Here is a 24,367-nt window from a genome sequence, read left to right as displayed (position 1 = left end):
AACATGATGTATACTGATTCACATTGGACTCCTTTTAAGTCAAGAAGTGATGACACACATAAGATTGTATACAAACTTGTTGATGAAACTGGCTTTGGGCTTGCACTTTTACGGAATGAGACTTTTAGTAAAGTACAGAATTCTTGTGAACTTTTGTATTCATTCTTTTATTATAAAAATCTTTCAAATACATGCTTTTCATCATAGAAAACTTTTCTGAACATATTTGTTGCTCTTTCATTTTTAAGAGTTAAATATGTACACAATAAAAAAAAAAACACACAAAAACCAAAGAGACCACTGTGATCATCTCATTTTGATCTCTTAAAATACTATCTTTCCTGAATTATATTTTGTTTGAAATAGAGAATATCTGTTAGGAAAGTTAACTTACAACTATGGTTTTAAAATTGCTCATGAAAGAAAATCCACAACAAAAGTTGCTGTTCAGTTATCAACACTGTTAAACCCTGTGCCCTGTTTCCAGCCCAAATTTTTCATTAATAACTCAGCACATAATAGAAATACCACTGCCATGTTAAGCTGCAGGAAGTAATAACAGTTCACACAGTGAAGTACCTATTTGTCATCTAAACAAGTGAAAGCACTTAGAAAGGAGCACTGTTTTTCTAGCGTGTAGGTTTCTTTCAAATACACACTTTCAGTGCATTCAAATATACAATTTAACTATTGTAAGTTCAAAATCAACATTAAAATGGTACCTACCAGGTTTAGATAAGACTTTGAGATAGCTTAAAATTAATTTACAGTACTCTACCTATGTAATTGAAGTTCACTTTATGCTATAAGAAATATCCTTTCAACTGCTGATTTTAAGTATGAATTAGAAATTATAAATTCCACAAACTGGAGAGCACAAAGAGGGCTAGAATAACCAACAGCTGTTCTAGAAATATGTCTAAATTTAGCTTTATGTATTTCAGTTGCTATGGATTTTTTTAATGTATGGCTTATAGAAATTTAGGAGCTTTTGTTTCAAAGTTAATTGTAATTGTAAGTATCTGTCTGCGCTCACCTAGACAGGACTTGATGGAGAGGCTTGGGAAAATTTTGATATCAAGAAGGTTCCAATTTAACCCTCAAAAAGTTTTCAAGGGGATACTTTTCTATTCCTGGATTTTTCTTTTTGTATTCATTCTGGCCAACTTCTCCCTTTCAGAAACTTTAAAGTAAAATCTTGACAGTTTTCTGCTTTAATTCTCTCCTGAAATGCTCATCTTCTGTGTCCCAAGCTCAAAGAAATGTCCACTTCTATTTCCTGTTCCACCACACAGCCTTGGAACCCTATAAATATAAATATATTATATATATATTTATAATATATATAATATATAATATTATATATTATATTCTATTATATATTATAATATAGTATATATAATAATATATAATATATAAATTTATATATATAAATATATATAAATGGGAGTCTTGAACTACAATTTTGAGAGGCAGATGAGGGAAAACTTAGGAAGATATTGGTGAGGAGCAAAGCCACATGGCTCTTCAGGGCAAGTGGTTATATTTCAAGGTATTCTTCCCCTTCTCTGTGCACTCCTGTCAGTATCACAGGCTTCCCTGATACACCCTTTCTCCCTTCCCCTCACATTTTCCGTTCTTCTAATCAGCCAGAGTTCCTGCCTTCCCTGCAACCTCCCTCAGAGCTTTTTTCCCCTCTTCCAAGCCCCATCCATATCTGAAGCTGATGCATCTCCTTCTGTAAGGAGGCAGGAAAAGGAAAACCACGTAATAGAATGTAGCTGATCCTCTAGATTGTTATTAGGCTCTCTACCTCCTCCAACAGATGTTATTTTGCCACAGTTGAGAAGCAGCCAAAGACCAAACACTAGCAGTCAGGAAGACTCCCTCTCTCCTTCCTTGTAACAGAACATAGGTATCGTTTGTTATTTTTCTAAACAGTAGCTTTACTTCAAGCTGAGTTACAAATGCTGATTTTCAACAGTAGTCTCCCATAGACTTCATATGGCCATGTATATCCAGTTATTAACTGCAGAATTTTGTTCCAAAATCTTTCAAGTAGTCCAGGACACACCAAAAGCACATCACAGTAAAGCCTCCTAGGCAGTCAAGTCCTCCATGACTTCACAGTCAGTTAACTTGGGCATAAAGTTTCCAGAAGTCTAGTATGGCTCCTGTTTAGGAGCATGCAGACCCTTCCAGAAAAATCCAGCTTGCTATTGTGCTTTAAAGTCCTAGTCTGAATAAAATACTTGCTGAACCTTTGTAACATATTAGCATCCGGTTGCTGCAACAAAAGCTATTAAGTACCCTTTCCGAAGTTAGCTTTTGTTGCGTGTAATTTTCTAGGCTGCAAATATAGAAAGGGGGGCCTGAGGCAGTATCATGTTTTAACAGGCAAAGTCTCCAACAGGAAGCCTCATTTGTGACTTTTACGTAAGGTGCATAAGTTAAGTGCAATCTCAAAAGCTTTTTTTTTTGTTTACTTGTACTAAAAAGATGGTTTTTTCAGGATTAATTCTACACTTTAGTCATGATTTTATCAACAGTTGCATTGCTTAGCGTTGCCTGGCAAGATCTGACTTCTCTCAACACTGCCAACTGAGTAAAATGTAATCCCCCTTGAAATACACCATCACCTAAACTTTCGCAGCTCTCGGCATGACTGGATTTTAAATTGCTTATCAAGGATCACAAGAATTTCGCATTAGATGATAGGTGGCTTGGGCTTCTCTCAAAAAAACCCGAAAACCCCAAATCACCAAACCTACTTTCACATCCCCCGGCGTTCACAGGCCACGGTAGGGGTGGAGTTTCCGAGCCCCGAGCTCATACTGCCGGCGGGAGCCGGGGAGGGGGAGCCGAGACCCCTAGGCTAGGCAGGGAAAACACGACGAGGCACAGCCGAGCTGAGCTGAGCTAAGCTGAGCCGAGCCAGCTGAGCTGAGCCCAAGCCACCCCGCCGCTGACGAAACCGCGCTCAGCAGGCAGGGCGGGAAAACACTGGAACTTCAATGCCGCCAAGTTAAACCCCAAGGCGGCCCAAATGGCCGCCCCGCCCGCCCGGCCGGCTCTCGCGAGATCACCTCCGCTCCCGGCATCCATTTCGCGGCTGGAGCGAAGGGGGGGCGGCTCTGAGGGAAGATGAAGGCGGCGGCCATGTTGGGAGCTTCAGGGCGCTTTTGGTGCGGGGTGTGCTGAGGGAGTCTGCGCACGGAGAGCCGTCGCTGGGGGATCGGCGGAAGGTCGGGCTCGAAGCGGGAGGTGTAGAGCGCCTACTACGACTCTGAGCCGGGCTTCTTTAGTTTCTTGTGCCCGGCTTTGGGAGCGCTCGGCAGGGGAGGAGGGGGGAGGGTGTCCCTGACCGAGGAGCCAGCACCATGAGCGGGGGGACGCCCTACATCGGGAGCAAGATTAGCCTTATTTCCAAGGCTGAGATCCGCTATGAAGGGATCTTGTACACCATCGACACCGAAAACTCCACTGTGGCGCTGGCCAAGGGTAAGGAGTTGGCGGAGTGGAGGGTTGGGCCCTGGCAGCCCAACAACGCCTCGGGGAGGGGAGCGGGACCGCGGTGCGGGCGGCGGCGGCGGCGTAGGGACCGCCAGGGGCCCGAGGGGATCGAGCAAGAACCTGAAACCGCGGCAGGGTCGTCCGTGGCGTTGCGGCGATGAGGAGGCCCGGGGTGTGAGGGGGAGGCCTACAGCCGAGGAGGGCCCAGCAGCAACTGCGAGGGGGCTCGGCGGAGCTTCGGTGAGAGCCCGCGTAGTTTCGGCTGGAGGCGCGTCATCCCGCCATCCTCCCTGACGGAGCGTCTGCGGCGGGGCTGTTGCGACCCGCGACGCTTCACGGCGGAGGTGGAAGTGAGCGAGGGCTTGGGGGAGCGGCGGCGCTGCGGAGGCCCCTGCTCCCGCCGCCCGGCTGCTCCCCGGCTTGGGGAGGCGTCTGGGAAGCCCACAGTGGCCGCCGGGGGACCCTCGCACAAAGGGGCTAGGAACGTTACCTGGTTAAGGGCTGCTCAGAGGACTCCTGACTAGAGTAAAAGTATGAAGCCATTAGCGGTGGAAGTGGTCCAGAGATAGTGCGTAAAAAAGAGGAGGAGGGGGACGCTGGAAAGAAGGTTTCTTTGCATCGTACGAATTCCAGGCCTACGGGGTGCAGGGCCACGTATGACTGAACTCTTCTGCATCCTGGGGTAGGAGACAACTTGGGTGTACAAGGGATCCTCTGAGTGCTAGGTTATCAACGAAGAAGGCTGATTGTGAGCTATTCATTTTGGAGGTAGCTGTATGGCACTGTATAAATCAAAATTGAGTACAGACACTGGTGTGAGACTGTATTGAGAATACATTATTCTCCAGAGAATATATTTGTGCGAAAGTTGGGAAGAGAGTCAGAGACTGGGGAGTAAAAAAGAGGATCTTAGAAATTGGGCATCCGAAGGACTTGACTGTTTCTTGTGCATGATAATGCACTCCCAACACAAGTTTATTAGCTGTAGAAGTGAATGTGTAACATTCGGGTAAAACATTAAGTCAGAATTTTTAATAACTTCTTTATAATAGATTCTGCAAAACTCAGTGATATTTTACTTTACCCTTCTTTACTCTGTAAAGTCTTGCTAAATAATCTAAATGCATATATAAAAGCAGAGAGTTTATCCATCCGTTAGGTAGCAGGGAAAATTGCTCCTTGTGCAAATTTAAATATTTGGGACTGAGAGTATTCCGAACGTCAGTTTGTGTTTGATGCGATAGGCTTAGCATTCCAGCATAAGGGTGATCTGTTACATTTTACATAATTGGTGTGTATAATAGTTGGTCTGTGGCATTGATACCGTGTAGCAGTTTGCTTTCAGCTTGCGTTGGCCTTTGTGGTAATTCTTGTTTGTGTGCCTTGTCACTTTATGGTGCCGTTCCCCCCCCCCCCCCCCCCCCCCTTAAGTAATAGATTGCTTTATTTTGTAAATGTTTATATGTATGCTTTGAAGCACCATAGAGTAGGTTTGGTCCCAGGCTTGAGTAGTTCATTTATCGGGCATTTAGCTTCTATGACATGATTTTTACTTATTTCTGAAGTTGCCTTTAGGTTAAATTATCTTGCTGGATTTGCATGATCTGTTCAAGAAGGACAGCTCAAGTTTGTTTACATGAGAAAAAACAGAGCACTGTGATTAAAAAGAAATGCTTAGAAATTCCAGTTGCATGCTGTGATTTTTAAGGTGTGTACAAAAGCACTTAAAAGAATCCCATCCTTGAGGAGCTTGTGATAGTCTTGCCCTAAATTAGACAGATTTAGTGCTGATCAAGCCAATTTTGCATGACTTTTCAAGAGTGATTAAGTCATGTTATGGCATATCTGCCAAAGTGTACATATTAAGTTACAAATCTAATCTACTCTCTTCCCATAGCTCTCATCAGAAATGTAAATCTAAACCATTAAATTTGCTTTCATAAAACTTGACTGAGTTAGCTGAAGGATGTGTATTTTGTAATGTAGTGTCATGATTCAGAAGAGAATAAACCAGTATTTCTAGGCCACCTGGAACCAAAAATCTTGAGATTAATCTGGAAGCTGATAACAACCATATTAGACTGTAAAACAGTTCACTATGCTCATAAACAAAGCACTCAACTCTAGAATATTCAAGTTTCTGAATAAATGAAGGCTTAGGTCATGTGATTATGGTGTAATAGCATATATGTAAGGTGATAAGTGTGGTTAATTATGGCCAGGCCTGTAAGTGAAAGAAGTAGATCTTCCTTTTGAACTGTTTGTAGCTGTAGGTATGTCGATAGGGTAATAGTTATCTCTTCTTTCTGTGGTGAGTCTAGAAATCCATGGTAAATAGTTCTGGTTGGACCTTTTACCACAAATGTCACATTTTCTGCCAGAAAGAGACAAAAAAGCCCAAAAAGATTACTTGTTTCAGTTGCTCTGTAATGTAGCTGGCTTCATGTGACTGTTGCCTGGGTTGAGTGCAGGGCTGCTTATCATTATTCATTTCCTAACTGAAATCGCAGAAATTGTTTGTGACTTAAAAGTGCAAAAGTAGAGGTAGAATCTGTTCTTGAATGTCTACAGATTTGCCTAACAGTAGGACTTCTGTGGGCTAAACTGAAGCCTGAGATTAATGTCATGAAGTTGTACATGTGGAATGCCTTCATTTATCCTAAATCTTCTGGGGTTTTAGACAGAAATAAGATGTTTGGGTTGCTACCAGGATACTGGCTGTAGTCTTCAGTTACTGAGGGGCAATCTCCTGTAGTTCTCTAATCAGCATTTTATTTACAAAGCTGTGAACCTTTCACTAGCAAAAGTTGTGGCCTCTATCTCATGAGTTAGAAGAAGATAGCATCTGTTTAAATACTGAGCATAGCATTTTCATCCTAAGCTGAAGTCTGATAAGGGAAAGGGATGCATCCTTTCATGAAGTGTTGAAGTGTATTGTTATTTAAATAACAAAGAAAACTCCCATGTATATCAGGTTCCAAATATTAAGCAAGCTATACAAGTGCTTGAGGTTTACATATGTCATTGGTGCGTATGTTTTTCTTTGGATTGCTAGCTCTTCAGAGCTAGTGTTTGGAACCGAAACCCACACACTCTTATTCTCAAGTTTCAAATTCAATTATCTTGGAATGTCCTTCTGCCTCATACTTCTAATTTGTACTTAATTTTTTAAGCATCGTTAAGTCCATGGCTTGCAAACAGTCTACTCTTAAACTGGTTGGTTAGGAGTAAAATTTTCTTGCTGCAAAGTGATTGCTGCCCTACTTGGGGCAGTTACAGAACTATCATGATGGATTGTGCTTGACTTTATGTGTTGCCGCCTTAAAAACTAGATGTGATCTTTCATGCTAGTAATACATAATGTCTTTCTGTTTCAAGACACCAATTTAGAGAGATGGGTTTTTAACATAGGTAAGCTGTGTCAGAACAACCATATTGGTCAGAAAAGGTTTTGTTCCCTGCCAACAGTAGGGAATCCTTAGGCATGTGAGTGTAAGAAAGAGAAAATTATATACTGTCTCTCTGGTATCATGTGTCAGTTTTCACTTATCAGCTGTTGGACCATTGACAGTTGCATTTGGAACCATTATAATTAATAGATACTAATGAAATAGCTTTCAGTAATTTAAGAAGTAGTTAAACTTCTGGCATTTTCAACCATCTGTGATAGTGTTTTCCATAGTCTAATTTACACATGAAAGAGAAAACTTGCCTTTCTTTTAGCCTTGTACACAATATTAATTGGGTGAAGGACTCAGAAGCATAGACAGCAGAAAGCTAAATTCCTGTGAAGACTCAAGCATTTCTTATAGTTCAGGGGTGGGAGCAGGAAAAGGAAGGGTTAATTTTTTATCAAGTTTTTGTGAAGTTATTTTTTTAGGCAGTTAGGTGGCATGCTCCTTCCATGTCTTGAGGTTTAGGGCAAAGGTGCCAAACCAACCCTGTGTATAGTGTCACAGCAGAAAAATTCCTCTTGTCAAAGCCCACTCCTGGCTACTTCCCTCATATCTATCTCCTTGTTAACTCACCACCCCTATCAGTAAGGGAGTGCAGAGTAAACTAATTGTTCTGAAGGTATGAGCCTGCCACAAGCTGTCTCCTTCACATTAATACTTTTCCTGTAATATTGTGTGCAGGTGCGTAAGCTTTTTTACAGGGAAAGGGTCGTGATGTTTTGAAGAGAGATAGCAATTGAAATGACTTGTGGTAGTGGTGGTCTCATTTTAGGTGTTCACACCTCTTGTGGGCACCCTAAGAGTGGGGAAAGACTGGTTTCTGTGTATGTATGCTACCTATGAAGTAAGGCTGATAAGATTGAGTCAGTGCTGCATACAGAGAGTGAACTATGTATTTGCAATAACTCACATTATGTGGGAAGAGTCCTCTCTTGCTAGTGATATATATAGCTTAGCATTTGATTAACACAGTATTTTTCTGTGTTAATCAACAGGTGATAATTTCTGTTAACTGACAGGGAAAGTTGCAATGTTTTCCTTGGGTGCTATAGTGGTATAATATAGTAATATACATTAAAATATAGTAGAGCAGTAATATTGAAGTCAGAATCTGTAAAAAAAATTTGCATGAAGTACTTTATGCCCACGTAGTTCCACCAATTTCACCTTAAAGTCACAGATGTGAATCCTGTTAGGCTCAGCGGTGTTAGTTTCTTTCTAGCTAGCTACATATTGTGCGTATTTACACTTGACAAAAAAAATATTGCTTTTAAGATGTGGTGGTTGCCTTTTTGTTTGCAAGTCCTTAAGCCAGTTTAGCTCATTTAAAATAAAATTTAAAAAATAATAAACACCCCCCACCCCCCCCAACCTTAAATTGACATGGTAGGATTAAATGGGTTTACCATAGTCCTGGTAGGTGTTACAAGATTACACTGTCTTTCATGTGCTTATTTCCACTTCTCACTCTTCAGTATTTTGCTGTGTATGAACCACTGTACCTTGTTCTGGAGGAAGAATATAGTCTGAGGAGTTCCCCCAAGAGACAGAGCTGGATAGAGCTCTAAGTCTGCTGCTGCTCCAATACCTTGTGTTTTTGATACTCTGGCAACTTAGTATTTCTGATTATGAAAAACAATGGTAAAAGCTATTTCTTACAAAAATCTTATTGTACTGGCTACCTTTAGTACTAGACTTTTTGCTTTAATGAGCTCAAGTTATGTTAAATCCTAATCCAAGCTAGTAAGGAAGTAACTGTAAAGATAGCTATCCATTTGCAAAAATATTAAAAGTAACATTCAATTCTTTGTTCTACTACTGTCTGAAGGACCTAGTTGGGATAGCCACTGTGAAAACATTGAGCCCCTATGCTAAACTGCTTTCTTAGGTCACTGCACATGCCGTTCTGTTGCCTTGCATTAGAAGGTAATTAGACTTTGGGATGGTTATTTTTGTTGCTTTGGGGTGCGAGGGGAAGGTTGAACCCTGAATCTGAGGAGTTTGCTTACCCCTCTCCAGCAGAGCTAGCCTTCATTGGACAAAATTGGCTTTATATTTTGCAGAAAGTTGCACTAAAACCAGTTTAGTTTGGGGCAGGGGAGAGGTAGAGGAAAAAAAACCCAAACTCTCAATAGCAACTCTTGATGTGTTTTATTGCAAAACCATTGATGACCTTATCAATGTCCTGATTTAGTTGCATAGACAGCTTAATCTCTTAAAGATTAATTCTGATTTTTGGTATTGAAAATACTCACTTCTGATGTTTTTGTAATTTTATGACAGATTTCTTTTTCACATATAGTTAAATCCCTTTAGTACTTTTAAGGTGTCATCAGATGAAAGTTAGGTTGTTTGCTTTTTGTTATTGGCTTAGAATGGAGGAAGGTAATTGCCAGGTGTTAAAACTGTTCCTATATATCATGTGATGCTGGTATAAATAGTAAAATACTTACCCATGCAGCATAGCTCTGACGTAAGTGCTTTCAAAGCAGATTTCTTCCATAGTTCATCAGATTTTTATTTCTCTGTAAAGGTGAGATGTGATCCTCTAGTTTACTACCCTTTTTTGTTGTGTTGCTACTGCTTAGTTCCTTCACTTTAGCTAGAAAGTAAAATACTTCAGTAACTTACTGATCATACTCTGGCCATTTTTGTGCACCTCTGTAAGCAATATGGCTACTAGAGCAACCATTTCAGTGTGGGATAAAGAGAACCAATATAAGAGAATCAACTTTGGTTTTACCTACCGAGACAGCAGGTCAAATGATGGAATAAAGGGCCAAGTTAATTTATTAGTTATCTAGTAAATAGAGTGTAGGATGGCCAGAAAGTGAAAGTGGATCCTGAGTCAAGACAGTGAAATAGTAGAGTGTGATGAATAAAAAGAAACAATGAACTACAGTAATGCACATAATCAACTGAAAATGTTGTTAAGATATTGTGTATTACTTTTGAGTTAATTTCTGCAAATTCTTCAGCTTCAGAGATCTCTTTCTGTAGAGGAAGAAGAGAAGAGAGATTTACTTTATAACAAAGATTGAAATTCGTTTCACAGTATAAGCCTTGTTACAGCACTTATATTTTATAGTACCACTCCGAGCAGACTTTCAGATGCACAGAAATAGAAAAGTTGATTAAATTCAGCTCAGTAGATGATATAAGTATGAAAAAAATTATTGTAACCACTTAATGTTATTTTTCATTGTAGTGCGGAGTTGATCTCTTTACCCCTGAATTATGCTTCTCAAAGATTTGTAGTACTTGACTAAGCTCTGCTTATGCAGTACTAAAAGAAGCAACAACGATGGAACATGGTTGGTGCAGCCTGAGAAATGACTCATTATCACTTTATACAGCTCTACAGGAAATTCTGCTTTTCTTGACTAATGGTTCTATGGCTGCAACTAAGTGCCTGATGATGACTGCAAATTGTCGATGCATCTGAAAATGCAGGGAAAACTAATTCTGGTAAATTAAAGCAAAATACAGATGTTCTCTCAGCATAACCTTTAGTACCTTACAAAGCAAACAAAAACCTCTTAAAAGGCTGCAGTAAAGACGGTTGTGAGGGATTGTTAAAGCTGCTGCAGGTTTATGTTCAGTAGAATGTGATTGTCATTTCTTGGGGTTTTTTTCTTCTTTGGTTTCAATTCATTGTTTAGTTTTTGCTTACAAAACTCTAGCTCTTGCAGACATATCTCTTCAGACTTCTTTTTGTTTATTTCTCTTTATATTCACCTAGGGTTGGCAGTCTGAAGGTGAGGAAAAATCTTTGAGAATGTAGTAAAAGTAAAGTCATGCTATCCATACATTGGTAGTGATTACCTATAGTGCAAAGGGAAAAGCATGATAAGCTTCATCATAATGGAGTCTGAAAACTGTTGGAATTTAGCTAAGTGCATACAAATAGATTTAATGTCTTGATGTGTTGCACACTCTGCAGGCCTACTGGGAAAATAGTTATGCCCCAGTGAGTTTACTTAAATTGACAGAGATCATACCAACCTTATACCAGCAAGAATAATGTGTTTTGCGTAGTGAAAATTGTATATACATACCACAGAATTCCTACTCTTTATTTAAATCTTGATTCAGACCTTGAATCTATTGGAAATGCTTTGCTTTTGGTGTTCTTAATATTCTAGTTTCTAGCAGTACCAGTATATTTTTTTTCCTGATTTGCAGTTGCAGAATATAAACTATATGAACTCATGTAGTCTTGATTCACAGGACTGACTTACCAGCCTTTGTTGGTGTTCCTTTTGCTATAATGTCCAGAAAGTGTTAACTTAGGAAAAAACCTGCTTTGCTGCTTCCTTTCCCTTATCCTCACAGAACAGTTGAAATATTCGATGTGTGAGTGATAGCATAAGTAATGTCTCAGTGAGGAATAGAAGTGGTGTTGTTCTGCTTGATTTTTAACTTAAATTTGTAAGATGAAATTACTTGTTTATGTCTTAGCAGAATATGCTGCCTATTTAATAAACTTTTTTTGCTCAACAAAATTTTTTCTTCTTATTTAAAGTTGTTGGTCTCTGCAGTATATTTGAAACCTTTTTGTTGAATGCAGCATGTTCTTATTTTTGTCTCGCTTCCCAATTTTGCAGTTCGCTCTTTTGGTACAGAAGATAGACCAACTGATAGACCTATACCACCTCGTGATGAAGTCTTCGAATATATTATATTCCGTGGCAGTGACATTAAAGACCTAACTGTCTGTGAGCCACCAAAGCCTCAGTGTTCTTTGCCACAGGATCCTGCTATTGTTCAGGTAAGCTAAAAAATATTTTTAGATGGTTGCTGCTAAAGGTATAACCTGGTAACTTTAAGTGCTTTCAAGCTGAGTGTTTAAAAATTAAAATATTTGTTGCTGTGAAGTTCACATCCCAATGTAAAGAACTCTGGAAAGATTTTCCTCTTGAATCACATCTGTAACTGTGAAAATCAAGGTTGAAATCTAACTCTAGCACAATGCACTGGATACCAAAGCTACCAGTTTTTCAGAAACAGCCATTGACTTTTGGTAGACCTTGATGCCTTTTTTGAAAGGTACTTGGTTTAGGAGGACACATACGCAAGACTTCTTGGAAATATCAGGCTTGCTGTAAGTCAAATGGAGTAGATGCTGAAACCTCTCCAAATAATTAGTGATTTTTTTATTGTTTGGTGGGTTTGTTTTCTTTAGATTTTAATGTTCAACTTATTTTGCTGTGACTTTAAAAGTGTTTCATCTAGCTATGTGTTTTTAAAAAGGCTTCATACTAAAGGGCAGTTGTTTGAAGAGGGAATACTTGGTTACTGAAGGGAGAGAAACCGACAACTTGAAGCCTTCAGCATTCGTTACTCTGTTATTTCATAGTAAATGGACTGACAGAGATCGTTATTTTTGATCTTTGAAATTTATTGGCTTGTTAATTGTGCTTGTGGAGTATCTTAAAATCATCCCTGAGAGCAAGATGAAAGTTCTTGGTTGAAATGGAACTTGATAATTCCATATAATTACTTAAGTTTCTAATGTTTAACTGTTCTGTAAGATAAAATTCTTGATACTTCCTTACGAAGTACCCTTGCGATCCTCTAAGTTCTCTTACTAAATTTGGTGCAACTCCGTCAGTAGTTGAGAGCTGTGAAATGGCATTATTGCTAATGTCAATAATAGTAATAACCCCACCCTCCTTCAGTATGTTTGGGTCTTTCATTGTTTGTCCTGTCTCTTTCCTTGAAGTTTCAAAAAGCCTGCATTTTCCAAGTTTGCCAACAAAAGCTTATACATGTGTTTGACAAGAGTCTAGTACCTGCGGTTCTAGGGAAAAGACTGCTAAATTTTATGGTACTGTTTTCACAAGTTCATGATACCAAAAGGGGAAAAGTGCTTTCTAAACTGTTGTATGTACTAGTGAAAACGTTTTCTGCTAACTGTTGTCTGTTCTGAATTTTCACGTAGAGTAACATATGTAATTCATTGGTTTTGTCTTGTCTTTGCTTCTGTGTTAAAGCAGTTAAATTTTTGGTGTTAAAGGAAGCAACTTTAGGAATGTTAAGGTCTTTTATACCAATTAGGCACAGTGGTGGTGTTAGGGTAAATTTAACAAATAGTTTGAGTTTCTGCATTTCTTCCCTCTCAGAGCTACTTTCTACTTTTTGCGTAAGCATTAATTTCTGCAAGTGTGTTTTGTCTTTAGTCTTCACTAGGATCTTCAACTGCATCTTCATTCCAGTCTGTGGGGTCCTACGGTCCTTTTGGCAGAATGCCTGCATACAGTCAGTTTAGTCCAAGCCCGCTGGTGGGGCAGCAGTTTGGCGCTGTTGGAGTTGGTATGTTCATTTTTTGTATTTGGTGTCTTCCTCTAAGTGAAGCTGCATGTGTGTGCATAGACAGTAATCAGTGCTTATTATTCCATCAACGTCTTATCATGAGGGCAGATCCAAAGTCTTCGATCTGTATCAGTCCTGCAGTTTAGCTCAGAAGTGGAGAGTTTTTCATAGACTTTGCAGCTCAAATCAAAGCAATTATGATTGAGAACTAAACACCCTGTCTCAGAGGGACAAGTGGGGAAAGGTTCCTGTGTTCATACTCATTCTTTTTCATGCATATATTCATTACGTTCATCATGTATTCATTATATTTCACGAGTGGTGGAGGCAGCTGCTCCACAAAAGCCCCGTAGCTGTGCTGTGGACATCTGGTATCCCAAGCTGACCAAAGGTTTGGAGTATTCAGCAATCCGTGCACCAGCACAGTCCTCCAGCTATTCATGAGATGTTAGCTTGGCATGAAGTACGTGCATGAAGTATTTGTGACTGCATGGGTTAGTTGCTTCTTAGTACTGCAGATGCTCTCTGAGACTCGCCAACCAACCTTCATTCCTCCCTTCAAGTTTATTTCACCTTTTAGTTTTTCACATAGGAACTTATATTCTTGTAACTGTTATGGTGCCAGTGTTCCTGGTACTGAAAATGTTAGCTATGTGAAAGGAAGGCTGTAGAATTGGTCATAACTTGGTATCACTTAAGATGTGACAATCATATTTTTGTTTAAAAGATGTTAAGTGGAAGTATATACTAATATCATTTGTTTATTATGCTGTAAGATGCTGTCTTGAATACGCTATATTAATACCTGTGATACTAAAGTTAGTAGTACTCTTGGGTTTGGGTTTTTTTTTGTTTTCTGTTTGGTTTTTTGGGTGGTTTTTTTGTTTAGATAAAAAACATCAAGATATTACAGTCTTACCAACTTACTATGAATACATACTTTGCATTAAACTTAAAGTTTATGGGAAGGGTAGACTTACACGTTCTGGAATAATGGCCTATTATGGCTTCACTAATCATTTAGTGCAAATTTAAAAAAACACCAGCAAAAACTCTAAACGAGGTTTTACAACTACATTATTTCATTCAAAGCAGGAGGTTCTTTAACATCTTTTGGAACAGACTCTTCAGCCAGTGCCAACATGTCCCAAAGCACTGCAGTTGGTTCTGCATTTACAACAGATGCAAGATCACTAAAAACGCAGATGTCTCAAGGTAAATCTTTCTGAATGTCTCTTTGATCTTTTTTGACCAATTGTGCCCCTGTGATTTAGGCAGTTGCCAGAAATGCTAACCACACAGCTGAATTCTGTAATGAAAACACTTGGTATTCAAACCAGAAAGCACTGAGAACTTTTGTACTTGTCCTTCAAATGTGCTTTCCTACATCTGGGCATGCTGCATAGGTAACTGTTAGCAACACATTTGTTGTTATCCTTAAACCATCTATGCTGAGGAGTAGGACTTACTTCAGTTGAATAGGTTTAGCAAATAGGTGCATATGGAAATTCAATAGCTAGTGTTATTGATAGCATGACAAAACTCAAGATACTTCGTGGTGATTGAATTGTTGTCTTTCAGCCTACAATTTTAAAATCTTTATTCCTAATGGTATTTTTTTTGTTAATGTATGTTTACATCAACAATACTAACAGCAGATCTGATTGCCTGTAGAGATAGTGATGTGACAGTGAAGTCGGCTTAATAGTAATAGAAACTGTATGGGTGGTTTGTGTAACATCAGAAAAAGAAAGCAGAAGCAAAAAGGAAATTCTTGATGCTCTTTGAGTACAAAGAAAAAAGAATCTGAATGTTGAGAACCTTTACTCACACTTTTCACGCAAATGTGTTAAGGCTGCTCCTCAAAATCCAAAAGATGTTATTTCCTGCCCTACTTCTCCTCCTTGCTGCGAGTAGAAGTGTGTGCTAAGATACATTCCTAATGCTATTTTTATGTTTATGCAGTTATGTTAGAAGGAAAAACACGCTACTTATAGCAAACAGGGTTTTTCCTAAAATCCAGTTGAGATTTGTATACCAGTTAGGACTGCTTTCTAGGATTAGTTGAGTGGATTACCAAAAATAGGTTCTACTTTGTTGCATTAATTCAAGGGGGGAAAAGTATGCTGAGCATTTACTATTTCTCTGTTGAAAGAGTAACTTGGTTTTCAGTAGGTGAAATTAAAACTTGTATAATTCTTGGACTTAATATATGGCCTATGTTCCAGATGACCATACGTTCTGCCACAAAATTTCCTGTGGGGGATCAAGGTTTTTCTGTGTGTGTTTGCTTTTAAGAATGTTCATCATCTTTGTAGATTGTTAGTGTTGTGTGGTTGGTCTTGGGGATTTTTGTGGTGGGTATTTTTTGAGGGGGTAGTGTTTTGTAGCTTTTTTTATGTGATATGACATTATTCTTTTCTTTTACTTACTGGGACTTGAGTCTTAGACTCTTAATTTCTTAGTAGATTTACCTATATGGTGTCATAAACTTGTCTGGCCGGATCAAATGTCTCCATTGTAAGCATGCTTCTGGCTCCAGCCACTCAAGCTGCAAATTGAAATGTATGAACAGCACTTTGTAGGGAAGCTTTCATAGCTCCTTCATCTGCATTATGCCTGGCACTAGCCATCACTGTCCATTTATTTTGTGGTGATCATACAACAGAATGCACTACATGAAATGAAATTTCAGTATCATAACCGTATGTCTGCCTTTGGGAGCAGTCACTTTCCACTTGGCTTTCCAGGGAGGCAGAAAGAGTATTTTCACCTCCAATTAGTCAAAATTTCATTCCACAGCTAAATGCACATCATGGATGGGTTGGTAGGGATTAATTGTCCTACCCATTTTTTTCTTTTAGACTGGGGGAAGGGGAATTGCTAAATGTCCTTCATTGTGGATTAGTGGATCTGAGGGTGCAGAAATATTTATTTCTTCTTTGGACACAGCTATCTTGACTGGTAAGGCAGATAAACCTGACAGTCTAGATTGGTTGAGACGAGTAACACAAATCTGTAGATGAGAAATAACTCTTTGGGTTTTGATTTTATGTTGTCTCTTTCCCAGGTCGCTCAAGCCCTCAGATAGATCATTTGAGAAGGAGCCCCACCATGGAACAGGCAGTACAAACAGCTTCAGCCCACTTGCCGACTCCAGCACCAGTTGGGAGGAGGAGTCCTGTACCAGCCAGACCTTTGGTGTCTGCTAGCCAAAAATCGTTAGAGAATCAAGAGCACAGACGAGGTAGCTGTGGATAATTTTTGTATGACTGATTTTCTTCCATATGCATATGAAGTGCGCTTTTTAACGGTAACGTGCACGAATCTTCCTGCTGCCTGTTACTGGTAGACTGCCCAGCAGAGACCTGGATTATATATATTTCTCTTTAAAGCCAAGTGTATATTCTAAATTTTTTTTCTTTTATGAGTTAAACTTGTGGTTTGCTTGTGTAGGTTTGGATTTTTTTGACACCTGAACTATATAAATATATACTGAAGCATGACCAAAAATACCTAATTGGATAAACAAATAATTTTTTTATTTCCAACTTTAGCTGAAGCACACAAGGTTTCAAGATCAGAAAATGAACTCAGAAATGAAAACAAACGACAAATTGGTAAATCTTGTTTTGAGAAATAGCTATTATTGTTTTCAGACTTCATTAAGTTTTTTAAAAGTCTGCTAAAATACAGCATTGTGTATAGTTTGCAAAGTGCTAGGACTTTGTTTCTAACATCCAGAAATCTTGCGGTTCAGATTATGGAAATAAAGGATTTATGTATTTGGAATGATTTCACATAATTGTTTCTAGTGGGTAACAATAACTTTGCATTGGGTCAGAATAACACAAGCTCAAAAGTCAACATGAAAGAGAATAATCTCTTCTGGTTGCTCAATATGAAGCAATTTTAATAGAAATGCAAAACCAAGCAGTATTCGTGGATTTACAAACACAATACCATGAAATAAAACCTGTTACCTTGCTGCGAAAATACTTGACTGAAAAGTCACTAATGTTTTAACTCTTTTTCTGAAAGCCTTTAATGACTTCTGGAACATCTTTTACTGCCCAAGTTTAGTACTGTTATGCTTTCTGTGTCACTGCCATAATTATTTTAAGTGAATTTACAAATTCCAACCTGCTCCGACAGGACATTTAACAGCAGAAGTGCAGGAAGAGGATGCATGAAGTCCCAACCTGTTAACCCAGGAATTAAAAAGCGAAACAAAAAAACCCACCCAAAAGAACCCAACCACCCCTACCACCCTCAAAGAATAAACCAATACACAAAACAATATGGAATTTCCCTCTTTTTAGTTCCAGGTGGACCTTCAGCACGGAGAGGCCGTGGAGGTCACAGAGGCGGCCGAGGAAGATTTGGTATTAGGAGGGACGGTCCAATGAAGTTTGAGAAGGACTTTGACTTTGAAAGTGCAAATGCACAATTTAACAAGGAGGAAATTGATAGAGAATTTCATAATAAACTTAAACTAAAAGGTAAATCAATATTTGCTTTAGATTTGAGCATGGAAAAACTGTTTTAATCCTACCTTGGAGAAAAACTTCTAAAAGGCATGTCTTTCTAAGTCTTGTTTGCAGTCATTAAAAAAAAAATAATGAAAAAATCAATGAACAAGTGAACGGGGATCATCTATTTAATTAAATACTTGGGTCAATATTTAAGTTTCGAAGGGATTTTAAGTAGCAAATATCATGCATCATGTTCTAACAAGTCTGTTGATTAAAGACACAAGTGAATTGAACAGAAGTCCCAATAATGTGAGTTTACTTTTGAGTTCTGGAAAAGGTGCCATAAAAGAAAACCTGTATTTTATGTTTTCAATTATTAATAGACCAAAAGCAATCAAAAAACCCTGAGTTTGGGCTCAGAATGTTGCTGGAGGATGCGCGAGAGTTTCTAGCATTTCTTTGCTTTTACCCTTTTCCGAAGAAACACAGGAACAGTTCAAATCCATACTGCCAGCACTTTTGTTTTCTAGCAGGCTTCTGTTTTAATTACATCATTGTCTTGTGACCAGCCACCTGTTCCTTACACGGATGCTACTATTTTAGGACAAAATTGTTATGCGTTAAAATAGTGAGTTCCTTATTTCAGTAAATGATTGCTTAAAAGCTGGGAAACAAAAGGTAGGAATAAATGAGCAGATTTCATGGTAGAGAAAAACCACCAGTGGAGTCCCATAGGATTTGTTCTCTGGTGCTTGTGTCTTTTTCTGGATCATTTTTAAAATGAGCTGACTGTTTGTTGTTGGTACTAATCTTTTCAGAATAATAAAGAGGAAATGGAACGCTAACCATAAAGAGCTATAGAAATATTTTATGAGACAGTGGTAATTTGTGTGTGTGTTGTGGAAAGGCTGAGCTGGTTACTTGAAATTTATGCTTACAGCATCATGAGATCAAAGCTGTAAGCATTTAGGAATGAGACTTTAAGATGGTAATAGCTGGTTCTGTTGAACCATCAGCTTCTTTTTCAGTACCATTCAAAACAGCCAGTTGAACTTCTGGCATTATTAGGAAAGAAATATATCATAAAGTCAGTTCACAGCAGAATATCTTGAATGCTGGCCCTGTGTCTTGAACGAGGTAACAGCAAAGCCAGAAGAAAAGGAGAAGGGCAACAGGGATGTGCAAAAACATGGAATGCCTTTTAGGAAGAATGACTGAATGAGGCTTTTAAGTCTGGAAAGGAGGTAAGAAAATAGATGACTGTTGAATACATTCTACCACAGGTTTGTTTTGTTAATTAAACCCACAGAGAATATCAAACCTCCAGTCACCATCAGCAAAACATCCTAATTTATGTGTCAAATTATTTCACTTCCACATTAAATTTTTGGAGGGGTTTTTGTATTTTTGAGTATTCTGTATAGTTTCTGCCTGTCTGTCTGGGAATAAGTTAGCAGTGCTGTTTTGTTTTGCATGATGGTCTGGAAGGCTTCTGTTTACATTTATTTTCCAGAAGATAAACTTGAGAAACCAGAGAAGCCTGTAAATGGAGAAGACAAAGGTGACTCAGGTGTTGATACCCAAAATAGCGAAGGGAATGCAGATGAGGAAGATCCACTGGGACCCAACTGCTACTATGACAAAACCAAATCCTTCTTTGATAACATCTCCTGTGATGACAATAGGTATGGCCTGCAAGGGGAAGCTCACTGGTCTACTTAATGCATGTTTATGTCGTAAAGTAGTGTCAGCACTACTCATTATAATTGGCTCTGAATCCAAAGTGAGTAAAGCTCATTTCCACATGTAGTGAGCAAAAAATAGAGCAGGAACATGCAGCATTAAATTTCTCTGTGGGCAAGCGCAATACATTAATAGGAAGACACTTTGAAATATTGTTTTAGAACCATGCTTCTAGAACTTTTTGTTCCAGGTTTATTAAGGTGGGTTGTTTGCTTTGCTACTAAATTACCATGTTAGTTAAATTATGACTCTGCTTTGGTAGTGGTTTCTAAACAGATTACATAGCTGTCTCGGCCAGGAGTGGTGTTTGAATGGGAAGGTAGCATTTCAGGAAAATGAAGATTAAAGCTTATCTTTTGCTGTTGCCTTTTTATTAGAGAAGTTGATGTGGGTTGTTGACCTGTTTTGAATTATAGGGCAGGGGGATTGTTTTGTTGTACTGACAGCTAGATAAAATAGTTTAACGTCTGTAACTGCAAACTCTTACCTTCTGTTGTTTTAAATTGCAGGCAGTATTAGATGATGCTGTGTGCTGAGGATATAGGCTGTGCCCTTCTATTTGGGGAAACTCTTACAGCATTATTAATATGTAATTAATGATATTGTAACATACCCCTTTTGTTGAGTTAAATGAATTGTGGCAGACGCTAGATTCTTGCAGAGGGGTTAATGTGGAGATCTACAATATGATTAACATATCATTTCTCATTTCATGAGCTTTCTGGCAATTCTGACTAAGCCAGGCAACCCTCCTCCTGAAGTGTGTTTTAAAACAATCCTTGTTCCTTCTGTGTGGCAGAGAACGGCGACCCACCTGGGCTGAAGAAAGAAGATTAAATGCCGAGACCTTCGGAATACCACTGCGTCCAAATCGTGGCCGTGGAGGGTACAGAGGCAGAGGAGGGGGGATTGGTTTCCGAGGTGGAAGAGGACGAGGAGGTGGAAGAGGTGGCTTCACTGCCCCCCGAGGATTCCGTGGTACATTCAGAGGAGGTCGTGGAGGCAGGGAGTTTGCTGACTTTGAATATAGGGTAAAATATATTTAATCTTAATATGACCTGGTGCACTGTTCTTGGAAACTAGTGGTAAAAACCCTCCTGCTTCTAGATTTGATGTTGAACTAGAATTTCCTGAATAGTATTTTGCAGGTACTCTGAGCTACTTAATTGAAAGTCCAGTAATGCTGAAATTTTAGTTACCTAGCATCATTTTATTATCAACAGCAACCTAAACTAAAAGCTACCTTTCTTCACATGCCCTGTTCTATAGCTGAAATTTGGGAGTGGGGGGAAGGTTGGGAAGGGAAAAAAAGTAAAAATAAGAGTTCTGCAGATCTAATACAAGTGTTAAAATGTGAATTGCAAGCATTTTTGTAAGCAATATTGTAAAATGTAAAGATTGAGAGTAATTTAACTTCTAGTGTGCAACAGACTTTTTTGAATTCTTTGTGAATGAGTTGCAACAAAGGGTATAGACTTCTAAGATCCTGTGTAACCCCTAAAATAGAGTAATTGAAGTTACTGAAGCATGGTGATGACCCTTTGCAAAAAGGAAGATACTTGAGTTCAGTAAGGTCCTGTTACACAATTTTTTTAAACTATAACTTTACATAACTCTATCCAGTAGCTGTTGGGAAAGCTAAGGCAGGAATGATTTTTTTTTTTTTCAGCCAGTCATTTAGTAAAAAGGAACTGTGGGAGATGGGGATTTTTTCTGCTGAAGCTTTCATGTCCTGTTATTCCCACAGAGGAAGTGTTTTTAAAAGATTAAAATAAGTACTGCTGCTGTACTTTTAGATAAATACGAATAAGCCTTTAAGTTCCTTTGAGAATTATGCACAAGCCACTATATAAGTCGGCTAACTGAAGTAACCTGATGTACAAACATGCTTTTGTAATCATGTAAGCATAGAAATAGTGATCTGTTCTGCAAGAGCTAGGAAGGCTAAAAAGCAGAATCTTCCTTTACAATATTGTTATTCAGTTTGTTGCTTTTGGAACACTGTTAAGACATCCATTTCTCTGTTTCCTGTTGAAGATCTTAGTCTCCTTCCTAGCAGCTGTTCAGGGTAAGGACGAAGTTAGTTGTCAGCCCCAGCTAGTAAAGCGATGTATTTTAGGTGCACTTCCTTTTTCTGGGAAACAATGTAAATTCTCTTCTTTATGAAAGCTCATTCATCATAGAGATTATCCAAATCAGCAGAGCTCAGTTTCTTGCAAAACTCAAATCTTTTAATAATTTTAGTGCAAGCCATTTTTCGTGGCATTAAGTGTGTATATTTTACTCTACTGTTAGCTTGTTAAGGAACAGAAATACTGGCATACTGTTTAGAATCAGTAACAAATACAATTAGCCAGATTGGTGCAAGTGAATGTAGGCTTTTACAATTCTGGCTGGGGCAGAACAACTTTTTCTGGTAGCTTACTGTGACACAAAATCTTTGTTTTCTGTTTGAAGGTTTAAATATTTGTAATTTTTTAAAAAAAAGGGAGTGGGGAGTTTTTCATCATGGAAGATTTCTGACTGCCCCTCAGTTATTCCTGCATTACTTGGCAACAATTAGTCCTGTGACTTAAGGAAATTTTTGGTGGCTCAGCATGAATTGAAATGAGGGGTTGAAGACCAAAGATTTGAATTTCTGAATGAAAGAATTTTGCAGCCTTCCAGATAAGTAGGAGGTGGTGTAAAGACAGTGGATTTGCACCAGGCATCCAGTCAAAGTGTCGAGCCGCTTCAGTGCGGGCCAGATTGCGGGCATTTGACCAGACGCTAACCTGATGGCCCAGGGCGGTTTCCTTCCTGATGGCAGAGGAAGTGTAGCCATCACAGTGCATCTTCTCCTAGTGCTGTTGTCCAGGCTAATTTGTGAGTTTTGTTTTGCAAAATTAATTTTAACATTCTACTGTTGTTCCCTCTAGAAAGACAACAAAGTTGCCGCATAGTCTACAAGAAAGCTGAAACCGGGTGAACATCTAGCTCTTCTTGATCTAGAGGATTCGTTTCAATCTCTGCAAAGAATGAAGTTAATTTGCTGTATACTTGTCACCAGCACTGGGATTTAACTATTTAATTTCAAAGGGGTGTAATGCAGTTACTTTTGAAAAATGGCCATCTTTGAAAACAGTGAGCATTAAATATATTTGAGACAGAAGGGTAAGTAATTTCTTATGTATAGTTAATTATAAAGCAGTACTTCGATGGAGTTTAAGTATTTTTTCATCACTGAAAGGATTTTTCTTATTACTAAACTGTATTTGATAATTGCTTCAAGTTGTAAGGACAATTGTATGCAGAAGGCCGTCGATACTGTGAGAGTTCTGATCCACTGAAGGTTGTTTTTTGGAAATCCTGTAATATCCCTTTTGAGATAGTTGTACTTTTATCAACTAGGGTGCTGGACAGTAGAAAACTTGCTTTGTCAGTCAAATATGTACACACAGTAAATACTGTTTCTTAGGCAAAGGACACTTTTTATATAGTTGTAAAATTCCATTATCCCATTGCCAAAGAAACATTACAAACTTTGTATAGCTGTATAAAAAGCAACTAATTTTTTAAAGAATAAACATTTTTAAGTCAGCAAACATGCTGTGTTATTGCAAAAGTTGATATGCTGAAGAACATGGAATTAGTTGGGGTTTTTTTCTTTAGCAGCTTTTCAGGCTTAGATGTTTGATTTTATATTCAGACTGTAATGAAGATTTGAAAACGTTCTTCCATTCACAAAACTGGATACACTCTTCACTTCTCTCGCAAGAATTTGATTTTGTAGTTTCTGGCATATCACAGGATTTGACCAAATTAAGGAGATATTTTCAAATGAGGAGGAAAGAAATTTTCATATGTCAAAATTTGCAATTAATTTTACTTAGCGATAAATATTAACTTTTTTAATAATGGACCAGGCACGCGAGTTTGTGATTCTCCTGGAATGCCTGGGACAAAAGGATGTCTCCATTTGTCAATTCTTGAAATGTTAACTTTGTTGTAATACCTGTAGGCATAAGCAATTTAAAGAATTCTTAGTGTTTGAAGTTGTTTGCATTTTGATAGACCATAGCTTGGAGACATTGAGACTCTGGTTCCAAGACCGTGAAGTCACAAATGACATTGTGTGGACTTTTTGCCAATTCTGAAAGACCAGTTACAACTTTCTGAGAAGCTGAAATAGAAACCTGGTCATTTGTGTCTGTATATGTGTATGAAGGCCGCAGGAATAAAGGGATCCAAAGATTAAAATGTTTTGATCTAATTTGCTGATTTTTCTTTTCTTTTTTTTTACATTATCTTCAAGATGTTCAGTGGTGATAAAGATGTGGAAAACTGCACTGTTGGAAAATTGGAATATTTAAAAGTGGTTGATAGAATCTTAATTTTATAACTTTTGTATAGCACTACACGGAAGTATTTTGTAATTGGTTTCCTTATTAAGGTCAGGTATTTGGCAACTGTAGAGGTTAGATAATATTGTTTAGTAATGTTTTTGCATGTTAACAACGCTGCCTTTTGGGATCCACGAAATCATGACTCTGAACAACCGCTGAGGTTTTTGACCATAGAGACAAGTGCTGTACTGTTGCAATAACTCTGTATGCTGTATGAGGTGTCCCAGGCTTATTTAAACGCGATGAATTTGTAAATACCCGTGATACCTGCTGCGAGGGCCTGAATGTCAGCCTTTCCCCTGGCCGGGGGTGACGCAGCAGGCTGCTCCGTGCCCGGGAAGCGGCGGCGTGGCATACCTTCAGTGTACCTTGCTCCACGAAAGTGAGAGTTTCTCTCTCCTTTTTTTTTTTTTTTTTTTAATTTTTATTTTAAACCAGAATAAACTGTTCAATAAAATCAGTCTCTGGGAGGTTGTTCGTT

General features: G+C 38.6%; 1 protein-coding gene across 4 annotated transcripts; it reads left to right on the top strand.

The window, feature by feature from the left end:
• Positions 1 to 3,099: 3,099 nt before the first annotated feature.
• Positions 3,100 to 24,356, top strand: LSM14A (LSM14A mRNA processing body assembly factor). Of its 4 annotated transcripts, none has more exons than XM_075101390.1 (10): positions 3,115 to 3,501; positions 11,576 to 11,739; positions 13,151 to 13,283; positions 14,379 to 14,498; positions 16,354 to 16,530; positions 16,841 to 16,903; positions 17,606 to 17,785; positions 19,272 to 19,443; positions 20,301 to 20,532; positions 22,420 to 24,356. In XM_075101390.1, the coding sequence occupies exons 1-10, from the start codon at positions 3,381 to 3,383 to the stop codon at positions 22,441 to 22,443; spliced, it is 1,386 nt and encodes a 461-aa protein (XP_074957491.1). In that variant the 5' UTR covers positions 3,115 to 3,380; the 3' UTR covers positions 22,444 to 24,356. The 4 variants fall into 4 exon arrangements, with proteins under 4 accessions (XP_074957492.1, XP_074957491.1, XP_074957490.1 ...); XM_075101389.1 differs by having other exon boundaries at positions 14,376 to 14,498; XM_075101391.1 differs by lacking the exon at positions 16,841 to 16,903 and having other exon boundaries at positions 3,100 to 3,501; positions 14,376 to 14,498.
• Positions 24,357 to 24,367: the final 11 nt, after the last annotated feature.

This window comes from Phalacrocorax aristotelis, chromosome 8, assembly GCF_949628215.1.
Source record: "Phalacrocorax aristotelis chromosome 8, bGulAri2.1, whole genome shotgun sequence".
Classification (NCBI taxonomy): domain Eukaryota; kingdom Metazoa; phylum Chordata; class Aves; order Suliformes; family Phalacrocoracidae; genus Phalacrocorax; species Phalacrocorax aristotelis.
The sequence above is the reverse complement of the archived record's forward strand: the minus strand, read 5'-3'. Positions and strand labels throughout refer to the sequence as shown.

Coding starts and splice junctions, on each gene's coding strand:
- LSM14A (XM_075101389.1), top strand. CDS start 3,381: ATGAGCGGGGGGACGCCCTACATCGGGAGCAAGATTAGCCTTATTTCC. Junction 11,740..13,150: donor AGGATCCTGCTATTGTTCAG/GTAAGCTAAAAA, acceptor TTTTGTCTTTAG/TCTTCACTAGGATCTTCAAC. Junction 17,786..19,271: donor TAATAAACTTAAACTAAAAG/GTAAATCAATAT, acceptor TTTATTTTCCAG/AAGATAAACTTGAGAAACCA.